Raw genomic sequence first — 17,397 nt, 5'->3', positions numbered from 1 at the left:
TTCAGTTGCTTATGAGAACCCAAAGGGAGACCCAAGGAATATATAGCCAGGTGGTTTTAAAAGAAAGATGATACAGCAATTGAAAACGGTAAACTGATCACTGTAAACTTACATGTTGAACACATTCTAAATCAGACAATATTTATGTAATTTGCTCGTGATAATTTTGCATGTTCTTATTTTAAAACGGGAATTTAAGATTTGAGAAAACCTCAGCCAAAACTACAGTAGGTGTTTCCCTAATTACTTCAAAGTTTCATTCACATATTCAGCACATCCCATTTCAGACTTACTGTGTAACAGACATGAAATACTTAAGACTGAATAACTAACGAGTGGTACTCCAATAACGGCCAAACACACATAGCTTTCATCAGTGATAAAATCCTTTCCCATTCGGGGAAATGCATAAACAGTCACTGTGTATGTTTGCAAATTATCCCTGAATAGCTCTCTAATTCTGCTTTTTAAAAAAATTGATATTATAAAAAGATTGAGATGCATATTATATGGTTCCTGAGGCCCTAATACAAAATTCATCTAGCCATAAACTCATAACTACAGGCATAATATGTATCATCAGTTTGAGGTAGATTCTGTCTCACATTTCAAAATTAAAAGCTATCATTATTTATTTTTAAAATGCTAATCATCTTTCCATTAGTTCAAAGAGAATTTTGATCAAAGCCTTATAAAAGTGAAGTGTTAGGATGTACTTTAGAAGTGTTGAATTCATTAACATTTGTCAACTGTTTAGCCTGAGTGATTGAATTATTAATACAGTAATTACTTTTTTAAAAAGTTACATATACTATCATAATCCCAGCATATATCCTGTAACTTCAATAAGTTGTTTTGCTTCCAGAAGTACAATCAATGCAAATTTTGAAAGTTAAATGAAAGTATGTTGAGGTTCTTTAGCTAGTGCATTATTTTTGTCTTATCTGTTTCATTTTGCACTTTGTCACCTATCCAGTTGCCAAAGCTGAAGTATTATCCACACATCCATCCTTCCAAAGGTTAACCCTGTAATATGCAATTTCAGTTATCTGTGAAAACCTAAAATTCACTCTACAGTAAAAGAAGTATTCATTCACCAGTGCTATAAAACAATAGATGACTCAAACAGTGAGAATTTTCATGTAAACAATAGCAAAAATTAAAGATATATATTAGTAAGTTTCTGCAGTAGCATACTGTCAAAAAGATGCGTAAGTGTTAGGCACTTGTTATCATATACTTGACAACCATTAACCTGGCTATGGAAAAGAATTATAATAATTATTTATTCATTATACAGAAAAGAGAACCAACAAACATGAAGTAAATGGGCAGCAATCACAAACAGAAAAGCAGTTAAAGCAACATTGTTCCATGGTCAATTCGGCTTCAGCTGTGCTGAGAACAAAGCCTAAAAGCCAGCAGCAATGCATTAGCAAGCATACTGGACAAAACTGAGAGGTTCTTTGTTTACAGTCATAACAAACACAGATTGTGAAACACAGAAGTGAAAATCTTAACTGCTTACACAAGGTCACCAAGCTTAGCCAATTGTAAGCACCCAGCTCTGTATTTAACAAAACTGTCAGTGCTGTACATATTTCAGTCATCAGTAGTCTAAAGCTAATCATTAGTGAGCTGTAGGTATTTCTAGATGTTAAAACAATAACATGATCGGTTCCCATACTATATGTATATGATAAATACAAATCACTGATGTTTGCCCTGATTGTGACATTGATATATACCAGATGAACTCTGCCCAGACAAACATAATTCCAGTGACTGTTGTGAGACACAGATGTGCATGTATTAGAATACCACTTAAGAATGTAGAATCATCTTACAAGTGAAAGGCAATAATATTAGAGTTCATGGGATCCATATTTTCTTTCTGTGAGGAGTTTTGAGATTTCAGAATTTGTTTCACTTTTCAAATAAGAATGAGAATATCTTTAAATATGCGCAGAATTTTAAAAAATGTTTTAGATAAAACAATGTATCATTAAAGTCAAAGTATTTTATTTGGATGTAGCTTAAGATAATTACGAAAGGGATTTTTTTTTTTTAAAAGGGTATTTAAAAACAAAAAATAAATCCTTCTTTCCTTTTCAGGACTTCAATTTGTGATAAGAGTATTGTCATACTAACCACGTTACAACAAGAAGCTACAATTGCAACTGCTAAGCTTCTAACTCTAAACAGCATTTAGGAAATTCCAGCACTCCAAAGATGTAATCAAGTCTCTGCTATAAATTCACATTTTAATAATTTTTTTTAAAGGTCTTTGAGGACTGGACTGGGTGCAAAGACAACTTTGTGGAGCCCCATTCATAATGCCTGCTAGAGAGGTCCCTACACTAACCCTAAAACCAAAACTCTTTTAGCTTTTGTCTAGGAATATGCCAGGTTGTTCTGCTCCAGAAGGGATCCTAGGAATGACTAGTCTGGATGAAGTATTGATGGGAAATGACTCCAAATTGTCAGTGCACATACACCTTTTCACCTTTCATCCAATATCTAAAACCATCACATGGATGAGGAAGACCCATATCTAACTCCCAACTGCCTGGTATGATGTGAAAGCACACCCTTCTGAAATCAGAAGTTATTGCAGAAAAGCCCTATCTCACCTTTTCTTGTTGAAGCGGTTTAGCAGTATATAGAAGAAAAGTCAAGAAACAGCGGAAGACACTGGCAAGAGCTGATTGGGATCATCTTCTGTGAGAAAGGAGACTAGAAATTTTCTCTATTTTAACTTTTTGCACCTCCCTTACTGCCTTCAGTAGAGGATATATATGGGCAATTTTTTTCTTATTTTGTTACTGTGCCCTAGCGAAATAAAGATTCACCTCACCAGTGTACAAACCAACATTTCCAAAATGTCAGGGCTTTACATACTAAGTATGTTACAGCCTGCATGTTAAAATCTCCTACCAATTGGCAACATAAACTGGGAAACTGTTTGTAGACAAGTAATCAAGATATCATCTATGATATTTCCAGTGTCATCTTAGGGAAAAAGTGTGTGACTCTTACAGGAAGATGAGCAAAATAATCTTCAATAACTCTGTAGAAACACCCGTTGGTAGCACCCGATGCCAGCATATTTCTTTAATTTTAAAGAGCTTTAGCTTTTTAAGGGAAAATTAGTTCCATATCTATTGATTATACTACTAACAGAACAGTATTCAGAATTCTATTGCTGAAATATTTTAGGATGTCTTAAACTGAATCCAACATGCAGCATGTTTGTAAAAGAAAAAAAAAAAAAAAAAAAAAAAAAAGGTGTGGGGAAGGTATCATTATAGCAATCCATAGGAATTAAAAAGGAAGGGAGTGAATTCACAGATTTAAAAAATTTACATTATAAGGTCAAACACTATTATTAGTATTTCTTACAAATGTAAGCACTACAGTCATTTTATAACTGTAGTTGTTAAACTGGATATACAGTAGAAAATGGTCTATAAAAATAATAACTGAAAATCATGTTGAAAGAAGTTATTTAATGAAAATTATTCTTTGTAATATTTTGTTGGGGTTTTTTACTTACGAGATAATGATGCCATTATCAATAGAAAACATGTCCGAAGGTAATCCAGCAATATTCCAAGCTCTAATTTCCACTGGTTCTCCCAGGGTATTTGTTAAGGAAAAATCTTCAGAACAAGGAATGTCTTTTGTTTTACATAGCAATGCCCACTCTTTAGTTTGCATCTAGGCAAGATGAAAACAAATATTAACTAAACTTCTATCTATTCACAAACTTCTCAAACTATTAAAAAATTATTTTTCAACACATTTCCCGTAACAGTTGCTACATACAAGATCGCTATATATTCAAATGGAAAGAAATTCATGTTTCTGTATAAAATGTCCAAAACTGTCTCTAAAAATGCCTTTGTATGTCATTTATATATTTGAAATAAAAGTTTATTTGGTCAGAGCCTTGGTATGATTTTATTTACCACTTCAGCAGTAGTCTTCTGTACTATAAAATGAGTATAAAACAAACGCACATATTCTAACCAAAAAAAAACCAAAACAAAAACTTCATTATTTAACTCTCAGGACTCACATAATGAGCATTTGTCAGGACATAACCAAACTTAACAACAATCATTTACAGTTGCTTTTCACTGTTCTCTGTATCATCTAACTGACTACAGTTGTGTAAACTATACATGTTTGTATAGTGCATAGTAATAGTGGAGGCACACACCTTTAAATATGTAAATCAAAAAGCGTATTCCACTAGGAATAATGTTTCTAAAGAAGGAAAAAGCATGTTCATATGAAAGGCACAATCTTAAATGAAAGCTATGTATCAGGTCAAAGCAGCATGCTATAGTATTCTCAACTAAAAATTAGCTGGCAAAGTCTCAAGCAACAAAACTCAGAAATGCAGAGTTAAAGAAAATGGTCTAAGTACTAGAGACATTCACAGAGGTGGTGAATGAAAGATTCATCAGTTTGCATAAAACAAAGTTGATATTCCAAAAGATACTGTAACTTTTTCTCTTATGAAAACTGCAGGGGGAAAAACCCCAACTATAGCAGCAGATGATAAGAAGTACTGCACAAAAGGGATTATACTATCCAACAATTTCTGAAACAGATACCAAACTAGTATGTGTCTGCACAACCATGAGAGTAAGAATAAGCAACCAGGAATCCATACCTAGTGTTGTACAGAGAAAGAAACTATGCAGAGAGAATGAAATTACACTAAACCTTTCAGATGAAACTACTATGTATTCATTTTTACTGAATAATCGCGCAGATGTCTCTGCCTTTTATGAATAACATCTGCATCTGTATCTACACTTGCCTGGAATACAGTTCAACACCCCTTAGGATGTTTCAGCAAAAGTATTCCTACATACCCAGACACAATATTATACACAGTGCAGGTTTTAAGCATAAAAGAGAACACTCTCTCAAAATTATGTGATTTGGAATTGTAAAAACTGCTGACTAATTATTTATGCTATAAATACACCATAAACTCTCACTGTATGAAGGTCTATAATAGTAACACCACAGCATGGTCATTATGAAGAAAACAATAGTTTGAAAGAACAGTAAAAAATTTTCTAAAGAAAAATGGACAGAAGAAATGCATTGAAGGAAAAGTAGAAATAAGGATTATATCCAAATTCTTTGTTCACATGAGGTACACTGATTTTTTTTCTCTCGTAACTTTTAGCAATTTTTGATACCCTGAACAAAGAAATGGACATACATTTCTTCAGCTGAATTCAGTGGCAGGTTTTGTGTTCAAAAACTTTCAAAGTCAGGCTAATTTTGACATCCAAAAATTGTTATATCTAAAATCAGTGGTCATGTAAAAATCTTTTTTGTCTATCTGAAAATGTATTCAGAACTTCCATTTATTTCACTAAGAGTTACAGGCACAAATCTGCTATGTTATTGAGCTACTGTATCTTTTGTCTTTTTTTGTACAGGATTACTCCACTTTCAGAACTTGCTTAACTGTGCTGCTGCTGAAATAAAAGGTAATTCTGTTTTCCTTGAGGTTAAGGAGAATTTAGCCATTGAATGGCAGGAGTAACCAGACCCATGAGGTATAAAGTTACTGGCAATTGCTTTAGAGAAGGAAAGCAACCAAAGGACTCCATGCTTTACACAGCAATAAGTACTTTACAGTAGAATGAAAGAAGAATTTCCCCCTAGAGTCTTACAAACAAAACTCAAAATCCTACAATACAGTTTCAGTTCCACCTATGTATTCTATTAAAACATAATTTACAAACATAAACTTTATATTACAAGAAAAATTAATGAAATTTAGATTATTACAAAACATGGGTACAAAATGTACATATTACTTGTCTGTAGCTGGATGTAAAGGCTCCTAGGTAAGCTACAATTCCTGATGAAATAAGTATATCTCCAGTCAGATTGATGTACTGCCTTCCGAGCTCCAAAGCAGTCTCATGCCAGCGAGTTTTCTCGCCCCCAAGGCCACCAATCAATTGTTCTGCTCGCTGTAGTTTTTTGCTGCATAAGTCAACCTCAGATTGAAAAAAAAATATTGATTATATTACATGATCAATTTAAGAACATTTTGCAAATATTAAAAGCATTTAAGAATTATTTTCCTGTGCAGATGTTTTCCTAAGTAATTCCATCAAATAGAAGAAAACACCTTCTTATTATATTGGAAATTATTACAGAACAAAACCAATCTCAGTACCAGCACATTACAGTCTATTCAGTTCCACTTTCATCCAAATAAAGGAAGACCATCAGTAGAAAACATGCAATTCAAAATAGCTCTGCATGTGATGTGGAAAACACTAACAGTCAAGGCAATGATCTACATGCCATAAAGAGAAACAGAAACACCTTAAAGTGATCACTGTCTCATAACAGTAGATACATTGCTTTCTGAAAAAAAAACATCCTTATGAATATATAATCTGCATTTCTGTTGTTGGTTTTTAACTAAGCCATTTTTCCTGGCACGTTTATAGTCTAACAAAAAAATATGATTTAACATGAATTTAATCCAGTTCTGTTAGAATTCTTTACTATCTAGTAGAGACACATTTCAGCCATGGGATAGGAGGAAAATTATGCCAACTCTTGCTGCTGTTGCAATCCTCTCTCTCTTCTGGTAACCATAACAGCCAATTTACACCACAGTAACAAACTACTTGTGTAGTTTATCCCTCCCTCCTACTTCCAAACTGTAACAGGATGCAGAAGAATCACACAAAGAGCTGTGTTTAACTACAGACAGGAAATAAGACTCCATTTAAAATTCCAATACTATTTTTGTAAAAAAAGCTCAAGATGATGTACTGCAAATCTTAAAAAAAACCAACCAAACAAACAAAAAAAAAACCCAAACAACTTTAAATCTTGCCTATTTCTGCACACATAACACCTGTTTAGCGTTCAGGAACAGAGTTTACAAAAAACATTCTCAAAATTGCATTAGCACAGAAGGTATACATAAACTTCCAAAACTTTAAATGTACTGACTTGCAAGATAATCGATGAATCAAACTCTTAGCACAATCATTGAACATTTAAATCCTCACAAGAAAGCAGATATGAGCAAGGATGTAGGAGAGGGGATATCAGTTTGTAAATTCATAACATCTAGATTTTCTATTACTTTAAAACATTTATTCCTCATGCTTTGCCCGCTTATAACTTCAAGACCATTACACCAAAATAAAAAGATGGTTATCTAAAAGTACAACTTGTTTGACATATTGGCAGTTAAAAGGAAAAATTGCATTTGACAAAGAAGCAAATTTTAAATAAATTTCTGGATATCAATAAAACAATACTTTGTCTTTTGCCTCATATACCTGATTTTCTAAGTCAGCCTTCTCCTGTTTCTTGGATTCCAGTGTCTGTTGGAGTACAGCCAATTTATCCTGAACCTCCCTCAGGTCTGCTTGTTTCTTTTTTAGACTGTCCATAGCAATCTTTAATTTTCCTTCAGCTTCATTCAACTTTAGCTTTTTGGGTGCAACATTTTTTGTCACTCTAAATAAAGTCAAAGAATAAATCAAACACCTGAAAGATACACCTTCACTCCAGGGTTACTATTAAAGAAATGAACACAGGAAAGATGAAGGGAAACCTCAGCAACTCAGTAGCTCATGCAATATTCCATTATCATAGTTTGATGATATCTGAAGACAATTGGGTTTTACTTCATCATGTGTTTCTGTGGTGATAGTGACTGATTTATGCAGCTTCTGCATTTTTTTCTGTAATAACAGGTAACGATTAAAAGCAAAAAGGCTTAATGCTTCTAAACTGTGTGTCCCATTTGATCACAATTTACAATCCATTGTGGATTTGTGCCATTAGAAACACAGAGATAACTATATATATTAAGTAACACTCACAGACACTGTGCACACACATACAGCCAATTGTGTACACAAAATAAAAGAAAAAATCAACACCTTTTCAAATCCAAGGATTTGAAGTTGTGAAGGAAGGATTTCAATCTTTTACACAGATATTTTTGTGAGGAGAATGTTGGAAGTAACGTATAATTGAAAACATATTGTTTATCTTTCCAAAATGCCCCATGCTCAACGTAAACAGTATTTCACAACTATTAACCTCATAATTATACTTCCTACTGGTATAAGTTGCAGATCTCCTTTAAAGTCCACCTTTTTAGTTAATTTTCTCTCTAACAATTGGTATTTGTAATGTTAAAAGTTGTTCTCAAATTCAGAACTCTACCAAGTATGCATTTACTAATCCTTTAATCAAGTTACAAAATACCCTCTCAAATGAAGGCATGCACTACTTACCATAACTCAATTTTCAAATTGCAAGTTGACCTTAGTCGCCCAGAGCTGATTTACTGTTAAATGTGAGTTCCAGACATTTCGTATTAAGAAATATAATAAAAAATAAACACACTTCTTCAGTGCACCAAATACAATGTGTAACAAAAAATATCCTTTGGGCTTGATATGACTGTCAGAAATTTCCAAAGACATTTCAATAATGCCTCTATTTTGTGCAACACTCTAAAAGGAAGTTAACTTTATTTGCTAACTGAACATGTGGTTGCTCCCATGCCTTCTTAGAAAAACTCAGAATTGAAAATGAGGCTTTACACCTTAACATCAGGTATCTTAAATGAATGAATTTTATGTCTGCTTGTTTGCACAAGTTTCCCGCTAGAAAGAAGTAATTTCACATATCTTTTGTGTTAAAATAAACTGATTTCATTAATCAAATTTATTTTAATGCTTTTTAAATTTTTATACATACTTACGTATCATAAAACTCCATGGCTATGACCCATTTGCACAGACCCTCTGCTGCTGTGGAAGCATTTCGAATCTTGTCTGGTACAAACTCAGGATTTGTAAGATACTGTTTTCTTATGATAGCCATGTAAGCTGGGGGAATGTTATCCTTGTCATATTCATGAAGAGACTGAAGAAATCTTATGTCACCCAGAAGTCTCTTAGCAGGACCCCAGAAATCCTCAATTTTTTTTCCAGAACCTGTTGGGTCTGGAATCCTATCTGCTTTGATGCCTTTAAGGATGCATATAGCTTCCATTACAAGCTTGACACCAGCAGGAGGACTCTTCATGGACTTAACCACTGTAATATCCTTAAAATAATAATTAAAAAAAAACAAACACCTTTAGAGGTCTGAACATAGGTGGATTAATTCTTCTATTACAAGAGAAATAATAACCCTTTTTTTGTCAAGATAATATTTTTCCATATAAATTTGCTATTCTCACACTTGATAATTTTAAATACACTATGATCTCAAGTTCATAGCACATGCCAGCATACTCTATACATATATATATTTTTTGCAAAATTTTTATTTCATTTTTTTCCATTCTTTCTAGTCCTTTCTCTAAGGTGCTATGCAGGTCAAACTAACACTGACATCTAAACAAAAATACCTGGAATCTAGTCAACAATCAGTTTAGAGGAGACAATAAGATTCTTATCTGTAATTCGTTTTTAGTTGTACCTGTTCTGCTCCTAATTCAGTAGTGGGCATTGCACCTCAGTTATGGAGTTCAGATTTTCCAGCATTATGCTCTACCCTTCAGTTCAGGCTTTAACACGATGCTTCCAAACTTACAGGATCACATCAGCAGTGGATCAGTAGATTTAAGATAACATAAGGTAAAAGCAGCCTTCAACACAGAACTAAAGATCTATGCTCTCCAAGTACAGAAAATAACTCAATGACTATTCCGGTCAGTTATTAAACTCCCAGAGTGAGCTGAATAAGGGAAGAGGCAGCTAAAAGAAGAAAACTATTGGGTAAGAAGTACTGACATTATAAGAAATAGCAGAAAATGAATAAGCAAAGTTTTAACCACAAATATAGAATAATAATACAAAAGAATGAAACACTTCTACACATATATGTACAACTGAGAGGTTTGTAAAATAAAGATTTATGGAAAATAATCTCTCTTACTCTTCCCAAAGAATAACTCTGCATGGTAATTCAAATATTCTTTCCAAGGCCTTTTCTCGGAGAATACATACTCCAACAAATTAAAGGATTTCTAGAGTCTCATGTTTATTTTCCCAATTAGTGTTAGATTTTCAGAGCTTGCCCAAAGTTTCTTTGCAGTCTAAACCCTTGGCAGTTTGGATAGAAAAAGGTACCTTTTGAGTTCTGGGAATGTTCATTTGTGCCACAAAAACCAGAAAATGTTAAGACTAGATGAAAAAAAAAAGATAATTATTTCCTTGAAACTGTGAACTATGGTTCCTGGAGCTAAAAACTTCTTTTAAAAAAAACAACAGAACAAAATGAAAAAAACAACCAAAAACTGCAACCACACAAATGTTCAGGAGAGGGAAACCAGAGCAGGTAAATAAAGCCAGGGAATTTCAATGAGGCAGTCAGAAAACTGGCTGATGGGATCTCCAGGGAAGGAAGTTCTTGAAGAGGAAGAACAATCAAAGTTAGCCAGCTGTTCCAGGGAAAAAAATTAAGGACAAATACAAATTAATTTAATACAACCAAGGGTTGTAAGCAGAGTAGGAGGCCATTTTAAAAGCTAAACTCAAACTCAGCTGCAATTAAAAGCAGTATCAAGTGTAACAAAAAAAATTCTGTAACTACAGTAATAGTAAGACAAGCAAGAAAAGTGCTGGCTAGGTATTTAGTGAAAAGGGTGAGATAGGAGTAAATGACATACAGAGTCAAAAATGTTAATGTTCTTTACATCTGATTTCTGTAAAACATTAACTGTGAGTAGGTGACAAGTACAATTGATAACACTGTCAAAACACAGCAAAGATTTAACCAAGGTGGCACATGTCCAGACCTGTGCAATATTTTCATTACTGAAATGAATGATGGAAAAGAGAGTTTATTAAATTTCCAACTGATAGAAAGTTGATAGTAAATGCAAATACATTGCAGTAGACAACAGGAAAAAATGATCTTGATAAACAGCAGAAATGGAAAGGTATAGTAGAACTACTACAAAAAGGAAAAAAAAGAAAGGGAAAGCAATGATTATGTAACAGTGATTTTCAGGAAATTATACAGCTGTTAGCATGAATGACAAACCACACGTGTTGATAATCCTCCTCTACTCTACACAGCATTCAGCAAAACTACAGTTGAAATACTGTATTCAACTTTGGGCAATGCACACGAAGTGAATGTATGGAGAAGGTCCAGAACGTATAACGAGAAAAGCTGATCTGATTTATGAGAAAAAACTAAAACAGTGATTACTTAGCTTACAGGAAAGAAAACTGGAATTGATGAGATCAATTTGTACAGTGTTCAACTGCATAAAAGACAAAGAACCATGTCCATAGGGAGCAGGATGGAAAACAAGTTTAGAATCATAGAATTGTTTAGGTTGGAAAAGACCTTTAAGATCGTCAAGTCCAACCATTAACCTAACACTGCCATCCCACCACTAAACCATGTCCATAAGCACCTGTCTACCCGTCTTTTAAATACCTCCAGGGGTGGTGACTTGACCACATCCCTGAGTAGCCCCTCCCTCCAGTGCTGGAGGTTAAATTGTAATGAGTAAAATTAATGGTAAACACCAGGAAAATAAATGTCTAAAGTGGAACGGATTACAAGCGGAAGAAGGTGACATCCAGAGGTCTCTTCCTAGTTCTAAATCTCAGTGTCTTCATATGTGTATTGCTACAAAACTTAGATGTCAACAGCAAAATAACACTTAAGATTGTTATATTTTTTCTAATGCTTGCTGAACAGTGAGCCACATGAAGTACACAGTTCCTTTTGACTGTAGATACTCATTTCAGCAGTACTGAATTATGTGTAAGTCTGTTTCTTCAAACAAAGCACTTAATCTGCACATTTGTGTACATGGATTTATGGGCCAATTTGCAACATGTGTCCTGCTCTGCTTTCCATCAATGGTGGCCAGGGTGAAGGGTGAATCAAAAACAAGAGTCCTGTGCAGGTACTCTAAGTAATGCTATGCAAAGATTTTTTTTTGTGTTCATCATACGATTTAACTATATTTTTATTTAAAAAAAAAGTTTGGGGTTTTTTTTTTTCTTTGGAAGTTCCTACTTTCCCCCCCCCCCCCCTTTGTATTATTAAGGTCCCTGCTTGGATACACTAAGCATTGACAGCAGGTGAAGAATTACTTCATTAGCCTTCAAAGCCTCATTATTGTCTTGTTATTCACAAGTATAATGCAATTGCCTTGGAGTAATTAAGTAGCCATATACTGTTTTCACAAAGTATGTCAATGATCTGACAGCGCCAGAATCTAAAACTTTTGATAGCAAGCAATAGCTGTAGATAACAAACCATCAGCTTTCTAAGGTTTCCTTGAAAGTTTTTTAAAATCTTGTTTTCAGCAACAATAGCTGGAGCACATAGTCCATCCTCACTCTTACAATCTGGGAGACTTCCTTTTGTTCCACCACGAGCAAAATATTATCCAAGCAAAGAAAATATGAATATGCATAAAACCAAAGGTGACTGCCTCCACCGTCATAGTCTTACAAAGAGTGGTCCCTTAACATGGGGAGACATAGAATTTCAACCTCAATTTCTAGACGCTGAAAGACCAGATATAAAAAGATTAGATGACAGGCTGGCAGGTTCTGAATAAGAAAGTAAAAAGCATACATTTTCTAACTTCTCAACTGTTGTCTCAAAATATTTTTATAACTATGAATTTTGAAATGACTAGAATAATACTTGATCTTGTAGTCCACAAAAAATCAGTGCTACAGTTTTTCACTAGAAAATAAAGACAGAATAACATTTTGCTTTTTAAAACTGAAATATTTCAAGAAGTTTCTAAATTATAAAACTGTAAGTATAACGTAAAATCTGAAAAGGCAGATGTTCCATGCTTTTGTATATCTGAATACCTCTCCAGCGTGTAAATATGCATTGTTAGCCATACCTGCGCAGTGAGAGTGTCAAGGGCAGCCAGAGCACTTTCTAAACAAGGCATGGCTTGTGCTAAGTCAGCATCACATTCATCCTTGATGGCTTTTGCAGCCATAGCCTGCTCATTTGCCACTGCTTCATCAGCTTTCACGACTTTTTCGGTTTTGGCTACTTCCAAAGATTCTTTTTGAATAACGACCATCATCTCATCAACCTGCTTGCTAGCTTCCCGTAACTGAGGTTGCAGAGCCTCCAGCTCAGACTGCATCAAGGCTACTTGAGATGCAGCAGAGTTCAGTTTCTCCAAGCCAACTTCATATCTTCTTTTCATTTTCATTACCTTACTGAAAATAAATAGTACTTTATTATAAAGGTATTTTATCAGTACTCGATCACTTCATTCATTGGGGTGCATTCCCCAAATTTCTCACTACTTTGAATAATCAAATGCTCTGCCAATCTCATTTTATTTGCTCAACAAGTAGTGAACATAGCAGGGATTACTTGAGCCATAGTCTTTAACTATTCTATCACATATACTCAGAGACTGGGATATGGATAAGTAAGTGATCACTTATAGGTAAATAAGTGATTGTTAAGCTTCTGCTTCTGTTGGCAGGAGCTACAAAATCATGGTGGCAAAGTAGTAACTGACGAGAAAAGGAGAGGGAAGAGATGGAGATACACTCATGAAAACTATTAGTTGAGGTGGGACTGAAATAGGATTAATATAGTTGGTATAATAATTTTGGGAGCAAAATGTGAATGGCTCTGGGGACAGTCATCAGTGTCAGAATCAAGTCCAAAGACATTGGATCATTACATTCAAAAACTGTATTCCTTTATTCCTGGAATTTCTTGCTGCATGCAGTGTTACACACTGCCTGTTGATCAAATTAAGCACTTGCTTAATTGTTATGGTAGTGTCTTATCAATGAGAAGGAAAGAAAATGGAACTTTCCCTCATTAGCCATGAGAATAGAACAGATGTGCACATGCATACAGAGGTCCCTTCTGCACAGGCACAGCACAGCTGAACCCTGCCAGCAAGCTAATGGCATCTAGCAAATTGGAAGCTGGTTTCACAGATGTCATCTCCCCAACATCGTCCAGAGAACCACAGAGTAAGCAGGCTGCATTCATTACTCTGGTAGCATAATATATAGGAAAATCACCAAGGATGTGGTCTAATGCAAGTATATTTCAAGAGCATCAAGTCAGACCTTTTGTCCAAATGAGCAAGCATGCATCCTAAGAGTACATTTTATCCATCTACCATTCTGTAAATTTAAATTAACTGAAAACATTTCACTTGTTTTGTTCAGATTAGCGATAAGAGAGAGAAAATAATATTTTTGGTGAACCTGGGTTCCTCTAGAAAAGATCACATTATAAATCCTTACGTGCGTTTCTTTTCAAGGAGACTTTTAAAAGTGGAGATCAATTCCAAGTATGAAGTAGGTGTAACATAGTTGTGTCTTTGAAGCTCTGCATGGTATAAGTCAGATAAAACAATGGTAGACGTATGAAAGCTTTTACACATATCAATACACCCACTTCGAATTTCTTTTGACATTTCAACATCTTCCAAGAAGCGAGAGGCAACAGCTTCTAATGCATCTTCAGGCCATGTCTAAAACAAATGAATAAATACTTCACTCTCATAAATCTCAAAACATTTTTCAAAAAGGTATCTTTACCCCATTTTCATAGACAAAGGGACTGAGGCACGGAGAAATGACTTCATGATGAAATAACCATCAAATAGGACAATAACAGAACTGGAAAGAACCAAACTACTTAGAGATTTGGTTCAAGCCCACTATCTTATTTCATCCAGTACAAATACTGTTTCTAAAAGGAAAATTTTGCGTTTTCAGTATGTCCGTATGTGTATGTAGCTGTCTCTGTTCTTCCTCTTCTAAATAACCTTTGAAGATACTGTACTACATTTTAAAACTTGATGAAATTTAAGTTCCTCAGATTCTTTATGTGATTAAATTCTACATCTTAATTATTCTGTCTCTCTTTTGCACATAACAGTCAGATGGAATATAGTTTTACTGCAGAGTAGTGGGGAAAAATCTGATGTTCTGCATCAAAAGATGTCTGCATTTTTGACAGGTATTTCAGTTTCAAACTTTTTTGGCACCTAGATTCTGGTAGTCCTGGTAATAGAAGAAAACACTACATATTTAAATCTGTAATGTCTACAGTACTATGTTCATTCAGTTACACTTTTATACCTCAATCATATAGTTATTTTCTTGATGATTTTGCATTCAGCCTATACTGGCCTTTATTACAGTCAGAGTGGTTCTAATGGTCTAAACAATTTAAAACATGACACTAAGAAAATTCAAGATACTTTTCACTGCTAGCTTGACCAAAGAGAACTACTTGCTACAAAGAGAGTTTAAGTCATGTTTCTACTGCATTTCCATTAGAATAACGAGCCCGACAAAAGTTGTGTTTTTACCTGAAACCAGTCTAGTGTACAGCAGTTGACAAGAGCTGGAAATTTTCGAAGGCGATTACGGAAAGCATCTCCAATGGGACTCATTGCCAGTACTATATGAAGCTGATCTCGACAGCGATCAACAAACATGTTAAAAAGAGCTATAGGACTGCCATCTGTCTGTTTTGTCCTGTCCCGTTGGCGATCTATTTGACGCATTTGTTCACAAATTTCTTGTTTCTCATCTACTGCAAAAAGGTTTGGCACTTCACCTGCATTTAGTAAGTTGTTAATGTCTTCTAAGAATGACTCCTTTTTAATCTGTGTATCTGTGAACAAGAAAACTCCCTGCATTTCCCCTTCAGTAGATTTTCTCAGTATGACTTTTAAGTCTTTATGCCACTCATTGATACCATAACTTTTAGTTATTTCAACCTGAAAAAGGTTGTATTCAGCCATATGGGCTGCTAATCGAGTAAGGGATTGTCGACCACTACCTCCAACACCCACAAGGAGGGCATGGCTGCGAGGCTGTTTCAGAATACGGGAAATTCTACAAATATGTTCTATAGCAAATCGGAACAAGACAAGCTGCATTGGCTTTTTGCTCATGTTATTAAACTCTTCAAGGTGACTCTCTACAACTAATCTCAAGTCATCCACATCACTAATTTCCCTGTATTTAGTGTCCTCTCTCTTAGGGTCATGAAAATCACAAAACATTAAGCTACGTAAGTCATCTTCTTCCACTCTGCCATCGTTGTTGAAGTCCAGATTCTGGAAAAGTTCATGAAAGTCTTCATGTAAGTAATTTTTCACCACTTCTTGAATAAATCCAACAAGCCAAGCCCGATCAGGATTATCCACCAAGCGATCATAATACACTCTAAGAACCTGTATAATAAAAATTTATTTCTTTTAATAGTTGCTTCTGCCCTTGAATTTATACTTCTTTTAAACAAGATAAAACAAATACAATTATGAAAAAGGCTTCAACACATAAACTACCTCGAACTTCACTACATAGCAAAAACCAAAATAGATATTTAGAATTAATTTGAACAGTTGAGCCTCGTAATATTACTTCTGAATCTAAATGAAAATTCACATGGAAATACATATACACATACATATACATATATATTTATAAATGTTATTACATAAATGCATAAAAGTCTGTTGCAAAGAGGAAAGGAACATGTTAGCCTTTCCACTACAGCTAGATAGGACAAGTTATGGGTTTGTATTTCAAGATAGACTGCAGCTGGATACTAGAAAATATTTTTCATTAAAAAGATAGTGAAGAACATGAATAGATTGCCTGGAAGTCTGAACACCCTTCATCCTTAGAGAATTGTAAGAAATTTTTAGAAAAAACACTTCAAAATTTACTGCTGTTCCTTTCTTTATGTGATCCTGCTTTGGGGAAGGATGATGGACTAGATGATCACCAAAGACCTCTTCCATGGTCACTTTATGCTCATTTGATTCTACGAACTATAGCTAAATATTTAAAAAGCAACAATTTTCAATGAACTTACTTTCTTTTAATCCAGGAAAAAACCCCAAAGAGCAGATATCACCTATATGGGACATTTTCCTCTTGTTTTTAAAAGTGATGTTTCACTTGAGCTCTTTCAGTGTGTCTATCCTATTATGACTGAAATACAGGAAGCAGTTCCTCAAGACAGTAAGCTTAAGAATTTTTTCCAAAGGAAGCCCAGAAGTAAAAAACAAACAAAAAAATAACCAACAGTAGGGACCAAACTTTAAATCACTCAAAATTTCCAGTGACCCAGGACTACTTTCTGTTCTTCTCACTGTTGATTTGTTCTTTTTAGAGGAAGGAGAGAAGAAATGGAAAGGACTGTGCAGGCATTCAAGTAGCCAACAGAGACTACATAATCACATGAAAGTGATGGTATCAACAATCAACTTGTCTGCTAAGATATGACTCATACTTCGAAGAAGTCTGATTTCCTCTGCCCATACAATATACAAAATCCTTTCTTGTGAGT

General features: G+C 34.5%; 1 protein-coding gene across 1 annotated transcript in view; it reads right to left on the bottom strand.

Moving 5' to 3' along the window:
- Nucleotides 1-17,397, bottom strand: part of DNAH7 (dynein axonemal heavy chain 7) — a 134,189-nt gene that overhangs the window by 39,887 nt on the left and 76,905 nt on the right. The window contains exons 41-47 of the mRNA XM_009643532.2: nucleotides 15,401-16,273; nucleotides 14,325-14,554; nucleotides 12,935-13,265; nucleotides 8,795-9,141; nucleotides 7,353-7,533; nucleotides 5,856-6,041; nucleotides 3,557-3,720 (exon numbers count right to left, since the gene is read on the bottom strand). Coding sequence (XP_009641827.1) covers nucleotides 3,557-3,720; nucleotides 5,856-6,041; nucleotides 7,353-7,533; nucleotides 8,795-9,141; nucleotides 12,935-13,265; nucleotides 14,325-14,554; nucleotides 15,401-16,273 — 2,312 coding nt within the window. The remainder of the gene's footprint in view (nucleotides 1-3,556; nucleotides 3,721-5,855; nucleotides 6,042-7,352; nucleotides 7,534-8,794; nucleotides 9,142-12,934; nucleotides 13,266-14,324; nucleotides 14,555-15,400; nucleotides 16,274-17,397) is intronic.

The sequence above is a fragment of the Egretta garzetta genome, unplaced genomic scaffold (genome assembly GCF_000687185.1).
Source record: "Egretta garzetta isolate BGI_Z169 unplaced genomic scaffold, ASM68718v1 scaffold297, whole genome shotgun sequence".
NCBI lineage: Eukaryota > Metazoa > Chordata > Aves > Pelecaniformes > Ardeidae > Egretta > Egretta garzetta.
Note: the sequence above shows the minus strand (reverse complement) of the source record. Positions and strands in the feature narration are given on the sequence as shown.